This window comes from Fonsecaea nubica (assembly GCF_001646965.1).
Source record: "Fonsecaea nubica strain CBS 269.64 chromosome Unknown Scaff1, whole genome shotgun sequence".
In the NCBI taxonomy this organism is placed as follows: Eukaryota; Fungi; Ascomycota; class Eurotiomycetes; order Chaetothyriales; family Herpotrichiellaceae; genus Fonsecaea; species Fonsecaea nubica.
In genome coordinates, this window is record NW_019173674.1 from 1,079,617 (window position 1) to 1,094,476 (window position 14,860).

Genomic DNA, 14,860 nt, shown 5'->3' on the forward strand with positions numbered 1-14,860 from the left:
TCTTGGCCGTATTGCGACATCCACGCCGTACATATTGCAATACTCGCGGATCAAGCAGTTTAGCACGACATCTTCGCGGATCATTTCGTGATGCAGAACAGATGGCAGGTCTTCACACCAGTAGGATTTGGCATGTTGTTAATCTAGGACCTAGCCTTTTAGCTTGGAAGAGCGTTGCAAACCTTCAGGGGTGATCTGGAACGATAGCGGTCCCGTGTAGTCGCAGGACGACACATGCATGCTAACGGCATGCTCTTGCGTCTCCAAAGCCACGGGCCTGGCCATCTCTGAGATGGTCCATCCGATCCGAGGAGGCCAATGCCGAGCAAACAGGCTATTTCTTAGGATTCTTGACCATCCTGAGTAACAGGAAATGCTCAGAACGAAACGACAGTGGAGGCAAATCACCTTTCCGGCGTCAAGATGACGCCATCAGCAGCCTTCATGGGTTTGCATACAAGAGTTCGGAGGGTCGAAGCGAAGAGGTTTGACAACAGTCTAGAGGCGACAAGAGGCGATGAAATCCTTGCTCGATCAAGTTCCCGGGAAGCAAATGGCGAACAAGATCCCGGAAAGAAAGAGAAGAGCAAGCAAAAGGCAAGCTTGGGATGGCATATAATGCCAAGACTTTGGATGAATACCACGTGATATCACAAGGAGATTGATCTGTTCGGGCGGGATGCTCCTCCATTGTTCTGGCTTTTACTCGAATACGTTGGCTAGTCTGGCTGGTTCTCTGCCTCTCTCGGTTGTATGAAATGTCCCGCTGGACTCCCATCAGTCACACAGATACCAGGTGCCTTCTCATCCCTTCCGTAAGGTGGAAGGTAGGGACGATGGAGACTGCTGTTGCCCCTTACGTCTCGGCAAGGAGATCAGGGAGGCAATCCTGGGTCTAGATGTCGTTATGGAAGGTCGGTGGCTTTTGCCACGCGCTGTTCCTCCACTGGATGCCCTTGAACCGGAGCATGACCATTGGGACCAGGAAAACGATGTGGATCATGGCAAAGGTCAGCCATGCGTACTGATACTCGATCTGCTCGCCTAGTGGGATCCTGTTTCGATAATTCAAGATGGGGTTAGCCCAAAAAACTCAATGCCATCCGGATTTCATCGGGCCCGGGAGCGAGAGAGGCTGGGATACTCACGCATAAAAGGAGATGGTCATGGAGAAGACATTGCGAAACACGTTGAGGAGGCTGGATATCTCGGAACTCTGCGGCTTGTAACACTATTGCGAGTCAGCGCCAATTGACACATAAATGTAGCATAGGCGAGGGGTGGGCCGCATACATCTGTGCAGTAACTGTAGGTGACTGTAGTCGCGATTTGGAGGCCAAAGTTCGCAATGCCCATGCCGAATGCTGCACCCACCCAAGGGACGGTTTTGTAGTGCGTCAGACAGATGCCATCAATGATGATTCCAATCGGGCACAAGACTGCCAATACCACCGCATTGATACGGGGCTCTGGCTCCCGTCGCCCTCCGTGATGTTTGGCGTAGCGATAAACCATGTAGTCAGTGAGCCACCCAGCACTCATTTCGCCCAGCAAACAGCCGATAAGGAGCGGAATGCTGAGCAGCATGCCAGTCTGCGCAACGTCGAAGTGATATACTGTCCGAAACAGGCTTGATCCGGTCGCTGCGAACAACACCGAGCCAAAACCAAATGCGGTCATGTAGTAAAAACCGGGAATCACGATGGAGAGATACTTCAACATGTAAAACGGCCTCAGGAAATCTCCAAACCGGAGTTTGCGGTCCTGCAAGCCGGAATGTCTGAAGAGCAACAGATCCACAAAAGAACGTTCAGGTCGGTTAATCGAGGTCGACCGGCGAGAATAGATTGTTTCTGGTAGGAAAAACAGTGTAAAGACGAAAGTGCCGAGCTGGATATAGCCCTATAGGAGAACCTCCCGGTTAGCAAAACAGCCCCAGGTGGTTGGCATCTCGATCAACTCACGGGGATCAAAAAGCACCATCTCCAGCCTAGACTCTGGGCAATGAAGCCACCGAACAAGGACGCAGCATGAGGCCCATTGGTGAGAAGAAACGTGAAGATACCCATGTAAAAGCCACGTTCATGCAGGAAGTACATGTCGCAAACCGTCGCTGCTCCTATGGCACCTGGAGAACCAGCACCAATGCCATTGAACACGCGAGTCACCATGATCCCAGCCCAGGTGTTGCAGTAGCCCGCAGCGATGTTGGTGACGGCGGCCAGGAGGTTGCCAAGAATGTAAACAGGTCTTCGGCCATAGACATTGGCTAGTGGCACGGTGAATATGGGCCCTACTCCCGCGGCGACAATGTACACGGTAAGTTCGTACGAGGCTTCGACTATAGTGATGTTGAATTGCTTGCTCAGTGGCACGAAAGCCGGGTTGACAATTGCGCCAGCCATAGGTCCGAGGAAAGCGAGGAAACTGACTTGTAACAGGACGAATAATTTGAGCATCGGTGACCAATTCTGGAGCCAGTCAGTACATGTTCTGCTCACGCCGAAACCCTCGTCAGCGCCTCACGTACAAGAGGATCATCTTTGCGATCTGTTGGTTGCGGTATCAGAGGAAGACCGCGTTTGTCGAGCTTCTGGCCTGCTGTTTCTTCTCTCTCGTCCACTTCAACCCTTTTAGCCTCGTCAATGTCGACAGCGGCTCCTTCAGACGACCATTTGTCCTGCTCCATATTCATAACCTCCGCCTTGTTTGAGAGAGAACCCAATTCGTTATATAAGGGCCGTCTGCAACAAGTGCATGCGAATGAAACAGCAAGAACGGCGTCAATTTCAACTGTCGACTGAGCCAGGAATGTGGTTCAGTAAGAAGGCAAATCATAACCTGCTGCCCTTCCCTGCCCATGGCGAAGATATGAACCCTGGAACCCAACGCAGGATTTGCACCTGCCTAGGCAAGTAAAGAACGTGGGGATCTGTGTGCTCGGTAGTTGCATGAATCCTGACCGTGACATGGGAGACACGTGTGGGGAAGTGGGTTGGTTTCCAGACCTCCTGACCTGGTACGCTGGTTGCCATGTATCGCAACCGCCTCATTCGGCACGTTGGAATGGGAACATGGGGCTCGTCGAGGACAACATCATTGCAGACGGTCCATGACCGTCTTGGCCTGCATGGGGCTGTTGTGAGGGCAACCAATTTGAGGTCCAGAGTGACTGTGGATGACTTGTCTCGGGGAGATAATGATGTGTATCCCACGCACGACTGATACTCAATCTGCACAAGCTTTTCTCCACAAGCCTCCAAAACTCTTGTCCATTGGAGGCTCTTTTCTCCGCTCACACCCCAGAATTCAGTGACCGTGGAGCGGCGGGGACCACTGGGGACTTTCTTAGACTCCATCCTGCTGGGTGCTGGCAAGGGTGAGGAGGCAGCGAGGGTAAGTGGCGGGATTATATTTGGAGATGCGCGCCCATGCCTTGTCGAAAACGTGCCAGAAGGCCTGTACTCGTGGAAAACCTGACAAGTCTTGCTCGCAAACGAAACGCATTATCCAATCATAGATAATACGGGTAGATAGCCCAGACAACTTTGTCCCCGGTCCGGCTTCTTACCGAAAATGCCCTCAGCAATAGATCGCCCCCCGCTAAGGGTAGCCATAATAGGTGGCGGTATTGGCGGGCTCTGCACTGCCCTCTCCCTTCATTACCACTGTGGCTCGCACGTCGATATCGAGGTCTACGAGCAAGCTCCGCAATACAAGGAGATAGGTGCCGGTGTCGGTATCGGCGTCAATGCTGCCAAGCTATTGCATAAGATAGGTATCGGGGAGAGTGTGGCGAAGATTTCAGGGAAACGGAGTGGCATCTGGATCACCTTTCGCAAATTCGATGACGGCTCGGATGTGGTGACAGTACCATCCGTAGACACGGATGAGATCAAGCAGCTCCCCGTGCATCGTGCCGAGTTTCTGGACCTGCTGGTCGAGATTGTAAGACAGAAGAATGCGGCGAAGCTGCATACCAACAAACGGTGTCGGAGACTTACGGTATGTTCCCAATAACACGACCTTGGACTCGACAAACTGACAGACAAACAGGAGCAAGGAGACGAGGTACTGATCGGGTTCGAGGATGGGACGACTGCCACAGCCAACTTGGTTGTCGGTTGCGACGGCATACATTCGGCCGTCAGGGCCCAATTCACCAGCGACAACCCCGAGTACAGTGGCAGGATCGCATACCGTGGCCTGGTACCCATCTCCCAGATTGAGGACTGGTGGGGGTTCGAAACGTATTCCGTGACATGGCTGGGGAAGAACAGGCACTTTCTCTGCTTCCCAATATCCCTCAACAAGACGCTCAACATTGTCGCGTTTGTGGCCGAAAAGGAAGAGAACTTGGGCGATCTTCGGGAAAGTTGGACGGCGGTGGGCAAGAAAGAGGAGGTCTTTGAGGCATTCAAGGGGTTTGAGGAACGAGTCCAGAAGGTCATCCAATTGATGCCAGAGCAGCCGTCCAAATGGCTGATAAATGACCGCAAGCCGCTGGATCAATGGGTGTATCTCCGAGGCAAGGTTGTTTTACTAGGAGACGCTGCGCATGCTATGACTCCTCACCAAGGTCAGTATTGTCTGGTGAAATAGATATGGATAGCTCATACTGACAAGTGGTAAAGGTGCGGGCGCAGGCCAGGCCATTGAAGACGGATATATTCTCGGTCGAGTCCTCCAGGACTACTTTCGATCTTCTTCCCCCGCGAATAACAACCTCGAGGCCTGGGCCAGTGTATATCAGGATGTGAGGCTCCCGCGAGCACAAAAGGTTCAACGCACATCCAGGGATGCTGTCGAAGTCTATCAGGCGCAGGCGGATATAATGAAGGATCTTCCATTCGACCAATGCGTGCCCGAGATTCACAAGCGTGTGATCGACCGAATGCGGTGGGTTTGGACAGATGATATTGATGCTGAATATGATCGGGCGGTGAAGAACAGGAAGCAGTTGGGTAAACTGTAGCGTATAGACGAGTTGTTTGAGCGACGTTCTCGGAGCCTCTGTTTGGAGGTGGCTCTTTATCAGCACTACGCGACTTTTCTGAGCTGTGATTCGAGAGCCCAAGAAGACCGAGAAGTCACTTACCTTGTGCCGTTACACGGGGCTTTCAGCTGAAGGGGAAAAGAACAGTGTTGATAAGCAATAGATTATACCTGGTTTCTTCCATAATCGCCCACGTTATAGTCATTCATTCGTAACAGAGTCCAATCCTCCCAAATGTTCATACATAGCTGAATATTCTAGCTCGGATTGATTGCGTCCAAGCCCAATCGACTTTTTCTCTATGAGTCTTCTTCTTCTGCACCACACGGCGCGACATGGATCTGCCAGTATTTTCGGATCTCCTTGGGCAAAGGTGCCGAAGCCGTGCTGTTCTTGTCTTCCATATTATACTCTGGGTGCGTAACGCATTGGGACAAGATCCCTCTCTTTGTCCCTGTACTTTGGTACCGGAGAAACTTCTCTGACACCTTGACATATTGATTGACACCTTCGTGCGCGTCGATCGTGGAGCCCGTGGTCCACCGGAGCAGCCATGGCTCAATCAGTGGCGCGTCCGTGACTGACGGATGGGATGTACCCACTGCAAAAGAGGTCAGTGGCTCGCGTAATCCAGATTGTACGGGTCAATCGCCTACAGGATGTAAGAAACCATGCATCCTTCCCTCTTCTTAAAACACCCTGGACAACATCCTTGACAACGTCGAAATGAGGTCTGCCAAAAAAGATAGAATAGCTTTTAGACCATGAATTTGAATGGAGAATTAGAGTCGGCACCTGGACATCGTGGTTGAGAGGTCCGCTCTGCTTTCCACTGCTGGCGGTCAGGCATTGCAATGGAAATGTACACAGGTGACTTACGGATCAAGAGCAACAGCACCTTGAAATGGGAGAAGCTTGGAAGGGCCTTGCTTTAGTGTTTGGAGCTAGGACATGTTAGCCAAAGGAAAATGCTTCAGTGATTTTGCATCAACTCACGGCTAAAGTAGCTCCGAATGAATGTCCTCCCATTGTTGTGTTGTTTAAGGCCAGTCGCCCTTCCCACTGATGTAGATATTGGCCTTCGGATCGGGAGTTTGACACGAAGACCTCTTCGCCACCACCCACGTTGATATGCTCTAGTGTTCGAATAGTTTCCTCGACCTCGGCTTGCCGGAAATCGAGCTGGGCCTGTTTGAATGTGTCACTGTCCAACTGAGAGTCGCTCCTATTTCCAGTCAGATATTGCTAGGACTCTCGCAGCAGATAGACCTACTTCAAGTGGCGGACGTCGAAATGATGCAAAATCCGTGGTTTGGAGCCGTGCTTCATGATCATAGTGCCCGGTCCACTGCCATCCCGGTGTTCAATGGCAGCTACAATAATTCCACGGCTTGCAAGCTCCCCGACATACTGAGTGTACTGGGTCCGAGAACTAGCCATCCCGTGCGAGAAGACCATGACCGGAAAGCCATCTTCGTGCGTGATAGGATAGTCTTCGAAATCTGGCAGCTGGAGTTGCACCACCGGAGATTGATGTAGAGGAACATCGACGTGCGCTGGGATTCTGGTGTTTCCTACTAATGCCCACAGTCCAAGCGTGAGCAATGCATTAGTGACAAAGTTGCTGATGCGGGCGACTCGAGCATATCCCTTGCCCGTCACCCTGAGCGGCTTTGGAACCCAAAAATGCTGCGGTTTGGTTGGGACTGCGTCCTTGTCGGAGGGATAATAGAGAGTGAACAAGACAGTTTCCAACTGCGCTCGATGGTCAGAGCCTGCAACGAACCACGTCGCACTTGGGTGTTGCTCACCTGGAAAGCCGGGTGGCCACCGTCTTTGAATGTCGCATTATGGATGGATCGAGTCTCGACAGGGAGCTCGACATCGATTGCGCCCACAGAGTAAGGACCAGTGTATGGTGGTAGCTTCGATGACAAAGCTGGGGCGGAGAAAACAGTGCAGTAGGCGACATAGGTGGCGACACAGCAGCAAAGAACGTATCTCCATGTCCAGCGTGGCCACACGACAGGCTTCACGCGCATCCAGAGCCTTTCCCACACCATCGACCCCATGATTGCGATATAGCGAAAGAGTATGCAAGTTGCGTTGACTACATGTGACGTGAATGAGATGAAGATATTTTGATATATCACGCAGATCTGAAGCCAAGAAAGTTGCAAGTGGCGCAGTCAGCTCGCAGGCTGCTCCTCTTTGGGTCTTGGGGGGTCACCAGGCCCGCCGGGAAACCAAAAGCGAGAGAGCGTTAGGTGCCGCCGTGCCCCGGAGCCAGTAACAAGTAGAGTAGGGCACGCCCCCGTCTTGGCACCAAGAACAAAAGCATTTGGCGGTGACGACATCGTCTCTACCAAGTACAAAGTCCTTCCTTGGTACTTAGACTGTGTCCTCGTTGGATATCAACAGCAAAACAACGAGAACCCGAAGCATGTGCTAAATTTCACAAATTCCTCGACATGCAAATCAGGCTACCCTATTTTCGAACATCTGACTGGTAAGTAGATCTGACTGCCACTCTGCATACTTGAAGAGCCGTTCAGATAAAGGGAAATGTGCTTTGGACCTGCCACAATCTCACCTTCCGAACTGCTACCCACTAAAACACTTGCTCCTATGTGACGAGAGCGAAGCACAATGTTGGATGAGAGGTCTACATACACCTCAGATCATTCATCAAATATGGGCTTGCAAGAAATGAAGCATGGAGAGTGCGCTGGTGCGGCCAGAAAATTAGCCGAAGGCTGCTGGTCAGCCTGTGCAATTGACTGCGGAAAAATAGGTTCAAGGCCGTTTCACTCTCTCTACGAGGGCGGTTGATCTCGAGCCGTTCTTCACCATACTTCGATCAGAGACTGCAGAGTTGTAGAAGACCCGTTGACAAGTGTCGGGCTGGATATTGCTTCGAAGAAACCGCCTTTTCACATAGCAATGCTGATCATATCCGATGGGAGCTGCGCAGTCTCTGTCGCGTAAACTCTACACCGCAATCACCTGTATGGCCTCGACGGCATCCATTCTGAACGGCCACGCGGATTGACCATACACCCCATGGGGAGGATCCTGGGGCTTCTTCGTTCCACGGCTCCACCTGTGAGATATAAGAAGTCTTTTTGTACAAATTCGTCCACACATGTTACAGACTTCCAATCGCCCTAACGAGAGACTTCGTAACTGGAAGCTGAGACTGAACAATTCTCTCATTTACCATGCATTCTAAGGTTATTGAGACGTCCTTGGGCGTGGAAAAAGCTCATGATGAGTTGGTCGACGACGAGATTGCGCTTGAAAAGCTCTCGATGTCAAAACCGTACGATTACTCTGGAGCGACAAGCAAGACCGATCCGGCAGAGATTGCCCTTGTGAGGAAGCTCGACTGTCGCATCATGCCGATGATCTGGGCGATGTATTTCTTGAACTATGTGAGTTAGACTCTGATGCAGTGTACTGTCAGCTCACAAGATGCGAAGTTGGACAAAAATGCGATTGCCTCAGCACGTCTTAACGGCTTAGAGGACGATATCGGCCTCACAGGTTCCCAGTACAACACCTGTATATCGATTCTCTTCGTTGGGTAAAAAGGAGATACTTGAGCTTTAATGGTCAATAACCGCTGATAGGATCACAGATACCTGTTGATGCAGCTGCCATCGAACATGCTCATGGCATCCAAAAGGATCCGTCCATCAATCTACATGGGCTTCTGCATGGCCCTGTGGGCAGTATGCTCAGCATGTACTGCTTTGGTTCAGAATTATCATGGACTCGTAATCGCTCGGTTCTTTCTGGGAGTCGCTGAAGCGCCTTGTGAGATCTCACCGGTTCTCTGAAAAGCATCGCTAACCTTTGCAGTTTATCCTGGTGCACTATTCCTCCTATCCATCTTCTATACTAGAAAAGAAATTGCTACTCGTATTGCAATCTTGTATACCGCGAACATTCTCTCTACTGCATTCTCCGGATTGATTGCGGCCGCCATATTTTCTACGATTGACGGAGCGCATGGGATAGAAGGCTGGAGATGGTGAGGGATTTAATCTAGTCCTCCTTGCATTCGCTAACTCGAGCACCAGGCTGTTTATCATTGAAGGAGTCGTCACATTCGGGATTGCCATACTATCCATGTGGGCGTTACCAGACCATCCATCGTCCACACGCTGGCTTTCGGAGCAAGAGATGGCAATAGCTCAAGAGAGAATTACCAGGGACACAGTGGAGAAGACGGAATCTGAAAGTGCTCTGCAGAGCCTCAAAGTCGCATTCTCCGACCCTCGTCTCTATCTTTTGGCCTTGATGCAAAATCTACATCTTTCTTCTGCCGGATTCAACAACTTCTTCCCCACGGTAGTGGGCACCCTCGGGTTCAACCGCACCGTCACGTTGGTCCTGACATGTCCGCCATTTGTATTTGCCGCAATCTTTGGGCCCCTTCTTGCGCTCAGCTCTGGAAGATTCAATGAGCGGACGTGGCACATTACCGGTGGAATGGCTATGGGAGTGGCGGGCTTTGTTATAGCAGCGGCGACTCTTAACACGGCTGCTCGGTATGTCGCCTGTTTTCTGTTCTCAGCTGGCGTCTATTCCGTCAACTCATGCATCCTCGGATGGGTATCAGCGACACTCGGACAAACAGCAGAAAAGAAAGCGATTTCCTTGGGATTTGTCAACATTGTGGCCAATGCTTCTTACATCTACACTCCATACTTGTACCCAAGCTCTGACGGTCCGCGCTACCTACCAGCCATGGGTGCCAATGCAGGCTTTGGGGCTGGAACCGTTATTTGTGCGTGGGTCTTGAAGATCTGGCTGATGGCTGAGAACAAGAAATTGAGAGCCAGTTCTGGGGACGGTGGACTTGCCTACGCTTATTGATTTCACGTTGGTTCTCGCGGGTCGCCGTTGGGGTCACAAATCGTCCATAGGCTGCGGCACTCGTTCTATACATATGTAGGCTTTGTCGAATCTAGGACCCCGTAGATGAGTTTGAATGATCATAGACTCCAAAGGAACCGAGAGGTCTAACTATAGATAGGAACAAGCACATTGAAAATTAGGTCGAGGTCTGGCCGGTAGATGGCCGTTCCATTGCTTTGGTGTCGACAGATGAGCCGAAAATCTCCCGTCAACTGCCCATTTTCATCTGTAACCTCACGCAATCCACAATATCTTTTGATTTTATTCCATCTCTACCCTTTCTTTAAACCCGAGCCTGCCTTCAGGTAGCATGTTCTCTCTTGACAGACGTGCATCATGCCGTCCAAGTCGATCGCCCCGATTGAGATAGGATCGTTCACGGCCTCGTCGCCTGAAAAGACAGAATTTATAGGCAGCGCGAGCGGAGTCTTCTTCGTCAACACCGTCTTCCGCGCCTTTGCTCGATCCGCCTACAATTCCAAGGCGCTACCATCAAATGGAAACTCGACACACAATGACCCCGGGTCAGTCGACAGTCGGCTCGTCGATCCAGAGACCCCTATGCAGCTGGACCACGAGATCGCGGGGATGAGGATCCTGATTGAGAATGAAACAGCGCCGAACTCTTACGGCGTCAAAGGGCATGGACTGGGGGTTGCGCCAGAGCAAGACTCAGCCAGAGAGCTCCTGATGCTATACCTCAAACATTGGCATCCTCTATTCCCCTTTTTACATGGTCCAACCCTCTTCGAAACAATCCGGGGTCTATATGAGCACGACGGGCAGCGGAGGCTTTCACTGAGAAATCGCCTGTGTCATGCCATCATCTGCCAATGCGTGTTCAACATTGCAGCCCTGGATCAGCCCGACGGAATGCTTGCCCCAGACTCACGACTGGATTCGCCAGCCAAGTTACTCTCCCTCTTGGGGTACGTCGCGAGTAACCACGACACTCTCTCGTTGCAGGCTCTGCTCGCCGCACAACTCTATCTGGTTGCAACCATGTCTCTTCGAGCGGCATCTACGATAGGAGGGACCCTGACGCGAGTGATGTATCACGCTGGTTTCCACCGGTGTGCTTTCCGGTATCCCCAGCTGTCACCTCATGAATGCGAGCTGCGGAAGAGGATTTTCTGGAGCGCCTACGTGCTGGACCGCTATTTGAGTCAAGCTCTTGGTCATCCTCTGGGAATTCAAGACTCTGACCTGGACGTCTGTGTTCCGGGCATGGATGAACTCCACAAACCGGTCCGGGCAAGCCAGCAGGTATCGTCCGCAAGTAGGGCGCCCGCTGAGGGGGTGCTGGCTCATCTACCCCGGGGCCACCACAGGCGAGGCTCACAGTCAGAAGAAGTTACAGCGTCCGAACATGCTGGCGGTCCCACCAACACTGGTTCAGAACCAGAGTCTCCCACTTTGGATCCTTCGCGCGATGTCAACACTGTCCAAACATCCCAAAGCTCTCAGATACTGGGCCATTATGTGCTCTATTGCCGACTCACAGGTCAAGCAGTCCAGACCTTCCACATCTCGATCCAGAACCGGACGATAAATGCAGAGCGAATGATGGAGCTTCAATCAAATGTTCATGCGTGGTGGAACGGGCTGCCTCAGGAATTACAGGATGAGGATACTGGTGACGGCGGCAAGCTTGCCTCGACCTACACATTCTTCTTTTGCATCCTGTATAACCATCTTTTACTTCTCAGTAATCGTCCCTTTCTCTCTCTTTCGCCAAAGTCCCTAGAGTTCAAGTCGAGTCTGCAGACATGTATTGCGGCAAGCCGACAGATTATTACAATGTCACGACGTCAACATGACCGCGGCTTGATCGTATCTTGGCCCGGAATGTTATCAGCAACATGGATGGCTGGATTGGTTTTGGCCTTTGCATGTACATTGAAGCGCTATCCATTCAGCAAAGCGCAAAGGTGAGTGGACTCCACCAACCTGTGAAGAGAGGCTGACACGACGCAGAGAAATCGAGGATTCCGTTCGTAGTCTCTCGGCAATGGCAAAGAGCTGGAACAATGCGAGACATTGTGCAGAGGCACTCCAGTCTCTGTTAGAGAACCTGGCGGCACAATATAACAGGGGACAGAGTGTCATGGTCTCCCCATCCTCATCCAACTTCGCCATGCCGGGGGCTTCAGTACCAGCAACAGTTGGAGGGTCAACAGAACCAACCACTACGCAACTCGCCATGGCTGAAACAAATGAACCTTCCAGGAAAAGGAAGAGGACCAACCGAGGGCAACAGGGACAAAGCCGTCACCAAAGCGAGTTACCCGATGCAACGAGAGATCGAGCGAATCAATCTCAAACAATTAACCAAGACTTTGACGCCGATTCCTATCAATTGCCCAGCCTCAACAGTGGCGCCATGTTCCCCATTCTCGAATACACAGGACCAGACTTTGGGTTCAGCAATGGACAATATCCAACCATGGACGACTTTGAGTTCCTCGGTCTGCCAGTTTCCGACGATTTGTACCCAAGCAATCCCGGGGCTTTTGGTAATATCGGTTGGGAGGCCATGGCCAACGGTTCCGGAAACATGCAAAGCTGGGCTGCTTGGGGCACGCCAAAATTTTGAGAGACGGAGACATGTGAGTGTCTGATGAGACTCTCGACTCCGTTACTCTGTTTGCTCACGGCTACTCACCAAACGAAAGTGTCCTGGAACTCTTTTGGGAAGGAAAACTTGCCACCCGCGGCACCTGGATTGGCTGCAGATGAAGATCGTTGGGTGCGAACATCAGCCATCTCGGGCGCATGAGACGAGGTGCCAGCACGGTCTTGGGGATTTTGCATCATTGCCACGGATGTCGGATCAGTGTCTTCATCCATCGGAGACAGTGTGCTCTGGTCTTGTGCTTCACTGGGAGTATTTGTCGGATGCGATTGCTGATCTTGGTTCTCCCCAATGTCGGCGGTGTCCATCGCACATGGATTCTCAACTTGATCCTTCCACACAAGCACGTCTTCAATAGTGTGCAAAGGGAACTGTTCCCAGAAGGCGATGGCGGACTTCTTCTCCTCAGTGGTGCTCAAAGTTCCGACGGAGAGCAGTTGCGGTATCTGGTCTTGTGCTTCGGGAGAGAAGGCCGCCGTCAAGCTTTCTTGTTGGCAAGCCGAGAGGATTCGCCACAACACTCTCTCAGTCTCTTTCAGTCGGATCTCAAGCGCCTCGATATAGCCCTTTGCAGGACCTCTGTTGTCCGAGAGAAGTCAGCAGGGCCATGATCCGGCGGCCTCCCAACAGCAACGCCATGCCTAAGAGACTGACCTTTTCTGACTTCTCGGCCATGAGCAGGCCTGGGCAAGACTTCGACAACGGCTGCAGACGGGTCTTGATGTCGTCAGCGTCACACCTCTGCGATAGCAAATATCAGGAATCCATAGCGCCAACGAACCTATTACCATCGCACTAAGAAGCTTTGTCAATATTGATATTATGATCCAAAGCATCACAGGCCCGACGACTGACCTTCTGTTTCCTTGCTCTACAAGCATAGCAAGCCGACCGGCTTCTGGAACCCGAAGTACTTTCGGACGAGGCCTTAGGCTGAGGCATGGCTAGCGCAGCTGGACAGGCCCGCAAACGATCTTCTTGGGCGGTTCTACATCAAGCAGGTCTGCAGGCTTTGGGCGGCAGGGCGGTCAGCGTCGGCATAAAATTATTTCTTCAGGTGAAGTTTCAACAACCAAGACTGACGCTCTGATTAGTCAAGAGGCCGATCCCATTGCGGATAAAAGATTGTCCGATCGGACAATTTTTTAAGCGTCGCTTGTGCATGCAACGATAGTCAATCCCGTGGGCATCGCTAATATATGCCGGGAGATGAGAAGAACAAACCAAAGTCTGATCGCCAAAGTGCTGTCGGACAGTATCAGACTACTAAGATATGTTTGAGGGCTTCGAGACGTTCGATATCACCACGCAGACAACTCCCGAGGTGAGGATACATGGTGTCCAGAGCAAAGGCGGTGGGCGAAATCTCCCGCCTCTGCTTCTCCTGCATGGATTCCCACAGACTCACCACATCTGGGACGCTGTCTCTAATCGGCTGCGATCAAAATTCGACATAGTTGCTCTTGATCTTCGCGGATATGGAGAGTCATCCAGTCCGTCCGACCTGTCGAACTATGCAAAGAGCGCCATGGCTAGAGATTGTGTCAAGGTTATGGAGACACTCGGCTTTGATTCATTCTTTATCTGTGCACACGATCGAGGGGCAAGAGTCGCGCATAAGCTGTGCGTCGACTTTCCGGACCGAGTGAGAAGGGCGATTTTCCTGGATATTTGTCCCACCCTGGCCATGTACACGTCGACGAACTTTGAATTTGCCCGGTCTTACTTCCACTGGTTCTTCTTGATTCAGAAGGAGCCGCTTCCGGAAACGCTAATCTCACAAAATCCCAGACGATTTGCCGAGTTGTTCATGGGCGGAAGACAAACCAGTGGACTGGACATCTTTCAGCCCGAATGCTTTGATCGCTATGTCCGCAATCTCGGCGATCCAGCCATCGTGCATGCCATGTGTCAGGACTACCGGGCAAGCGCTTCTCTGGACATGGACGAGGCAAGAGAAGACGTTGAGAACAATCGCCTCATCCAATGCCCGTTAACGGTTCTTTGGGGTCGTCACGGGGTCATTGAAAAGTGCTTTGACGCCGTGTCGGAGTGGAAAAGGGTTACGGCTGCGAATGTGCCTGTAGAAGGACACAGCATCGATTCGGGCCATTATATTCCGGAGCAAGCGCCTGACGAAGTTGTCATGGCGATCGAAACGTTCTTCTTGTGAGCTGTTGGCGATTCCGCCGCTGATGGACAGCGCGACAATTTGTATCAAAAGGGCCAAGGGGCCGGGCCATTCCACTCGGCCAGAATACGGACATGGGCAAATTGGAATCCCGAAACTACAGGGGTATAAT

The 14,860-nt window shown here is 51.7% G+C and overlaps 7 protein-coding genes across 7 annotated transcripts; 4 read left to right on the forward strand and 3 right to left on the reverse strand.

Moving 5' to 3' along the window:
- Positions 1 to 895: 895 nt before the first annotated feature.
- On the reverse strand, positions 896 to 2,689 carry AYO20_00391 (hypothetical protein; the record flags this gene model as incomplete). The annotated part of the gene is made up of 5 exons (XM_022638702.1): positions 896 to 1,055; positions 1,149 to 1,231; positions 1,294 to 1,902; positions 1,965 to 2,471; positions 2,531 to 2,689. 5 exons carry the CDS (start codon positions 2,687 to 2,689, stop codon positions 896 to 898), a joined length of 1,518 nt encoding a protein of 505 aa, XP_022505667.1.
- Positions 2,690 to 3,576: 887 nt separating this feature from the next.
- AYO20_00392 (hypothetical protein) lies at positions 3,577 to 4,975 on the forward strand (the record flags this gene model as incomplete). The annotated part of the gene is made up of 3 exons (XM_022638703.1): positions 3,577 to 4,005; positions 4,057 to 4,579; positions 4,635 to 4,975. The coding sequence occupies 3 exons, from the start codon at positions 3,577 to 3,579 to the stop codon at positions 4,973 to 4,975; spliced, it is 1,293 nt and encodes a 430-aa protein (XP_022505668.1).
- A 320-nt stretch (positions 4,976 to 5,295) lies between these two features.
- AYO20_00393 (hypothetical protein) lies at positions 5,296 to 7,068 on the reverse strand (the record flags this gene model as incomplete). The annotated part of the gene is made up of 6 exons (XM_022638704.1): positions 5,296 to 5,597; positions 5,653 to 5,828; positions 5,876 to 5,940; positions 5,993 to 6,221; positions 6,270 to 6,751; positions 6,808 to 7,068. 6 exons carry the CDS (start codon positions 7,066 to 7,068, stop codon positions 5,296 to 5,298), a joined length of 1,515 nt encoding a protein of 504 aa, XP_022505669.1.
- Positions 7,069 to 8,217: 1,149 nt separating this feature from the next.
- Positions 8,218 to 9,880, forward strand: AYO20_00394 (hypothetical protein; the record flags this gene model as incomplete). Its single annotated transcript, XM_022638705.1, has 4 exons — positions 8,218 to 8,430; positions 8,479 to 8,582; positions 8,637 to 8,730; positions 9,020 to 9,880. The coding sequence occupies 4 exons, from the start codon at positions 8,218 to 8,220 to the stop codon at positions 9,878 to 9,880; spliced, it is 1,272 nt and encodes a 423-aa protein (XP_022505670.1).
- Positions 9,881 to 10,258: 378 nt separating this feature from the next.
- On the forward strand, positions 10,259 to 12,518 carry AYO20_00395 (hypothetical protein; the record flags this gene model as incomplete). Its single annotated transcript, XM_022638706.1, has 2 exons — positions 10,259 to 11,853; positions 11,900 to 12,518. 2 exons carry the CDS (start codon positions 10,259 to 10,261, stop codon positions 12,516 to 12,518), a joined length of 2,214 nt encoding a protein of 737 aa, XP_022505671.1.
- Positions 12,519 to 12,583: 65 nt separating this feature from the next.
- On the reverse strand, positions 12,584 to 13,232 carry AYO20_00396 (hypothetical protein; the record flags this gene model as incomplete). The annotated part of the gene is made up of 2 exons (XM_022638707.1): positions 12,584 to 13,136; positions 13,186 to 13,232. 2 exons carry the CDS (start codon positions 13,230 to 13,232, stop codon positions 12,584 to 12,586), a joined length of 600 nt encoding a protein of 199 aa, XP_022505672.1.
- A 598-nt stretch (positions 13,233 to 13,830) lies between these two features.
- On the forward strand, positions 13,831 to 14,730 carry AYO20_00397 (hypothetical protein; the record flags this gene model as incomplete). The annotated part of the gene is made up of 1 exon (XM_022638708.1): positions 13,831 to 14,730. The coding sequence occupies one exon, from the start codon at positions 13,831 to 13,833 to the stop codon at positions 14,728 to 14,730; it is 900 nt and encodes a 299-aa protein (XP_022505673.1).
- Positions 14,731 to 14,860: the final 130 nt, after the last annotated feature.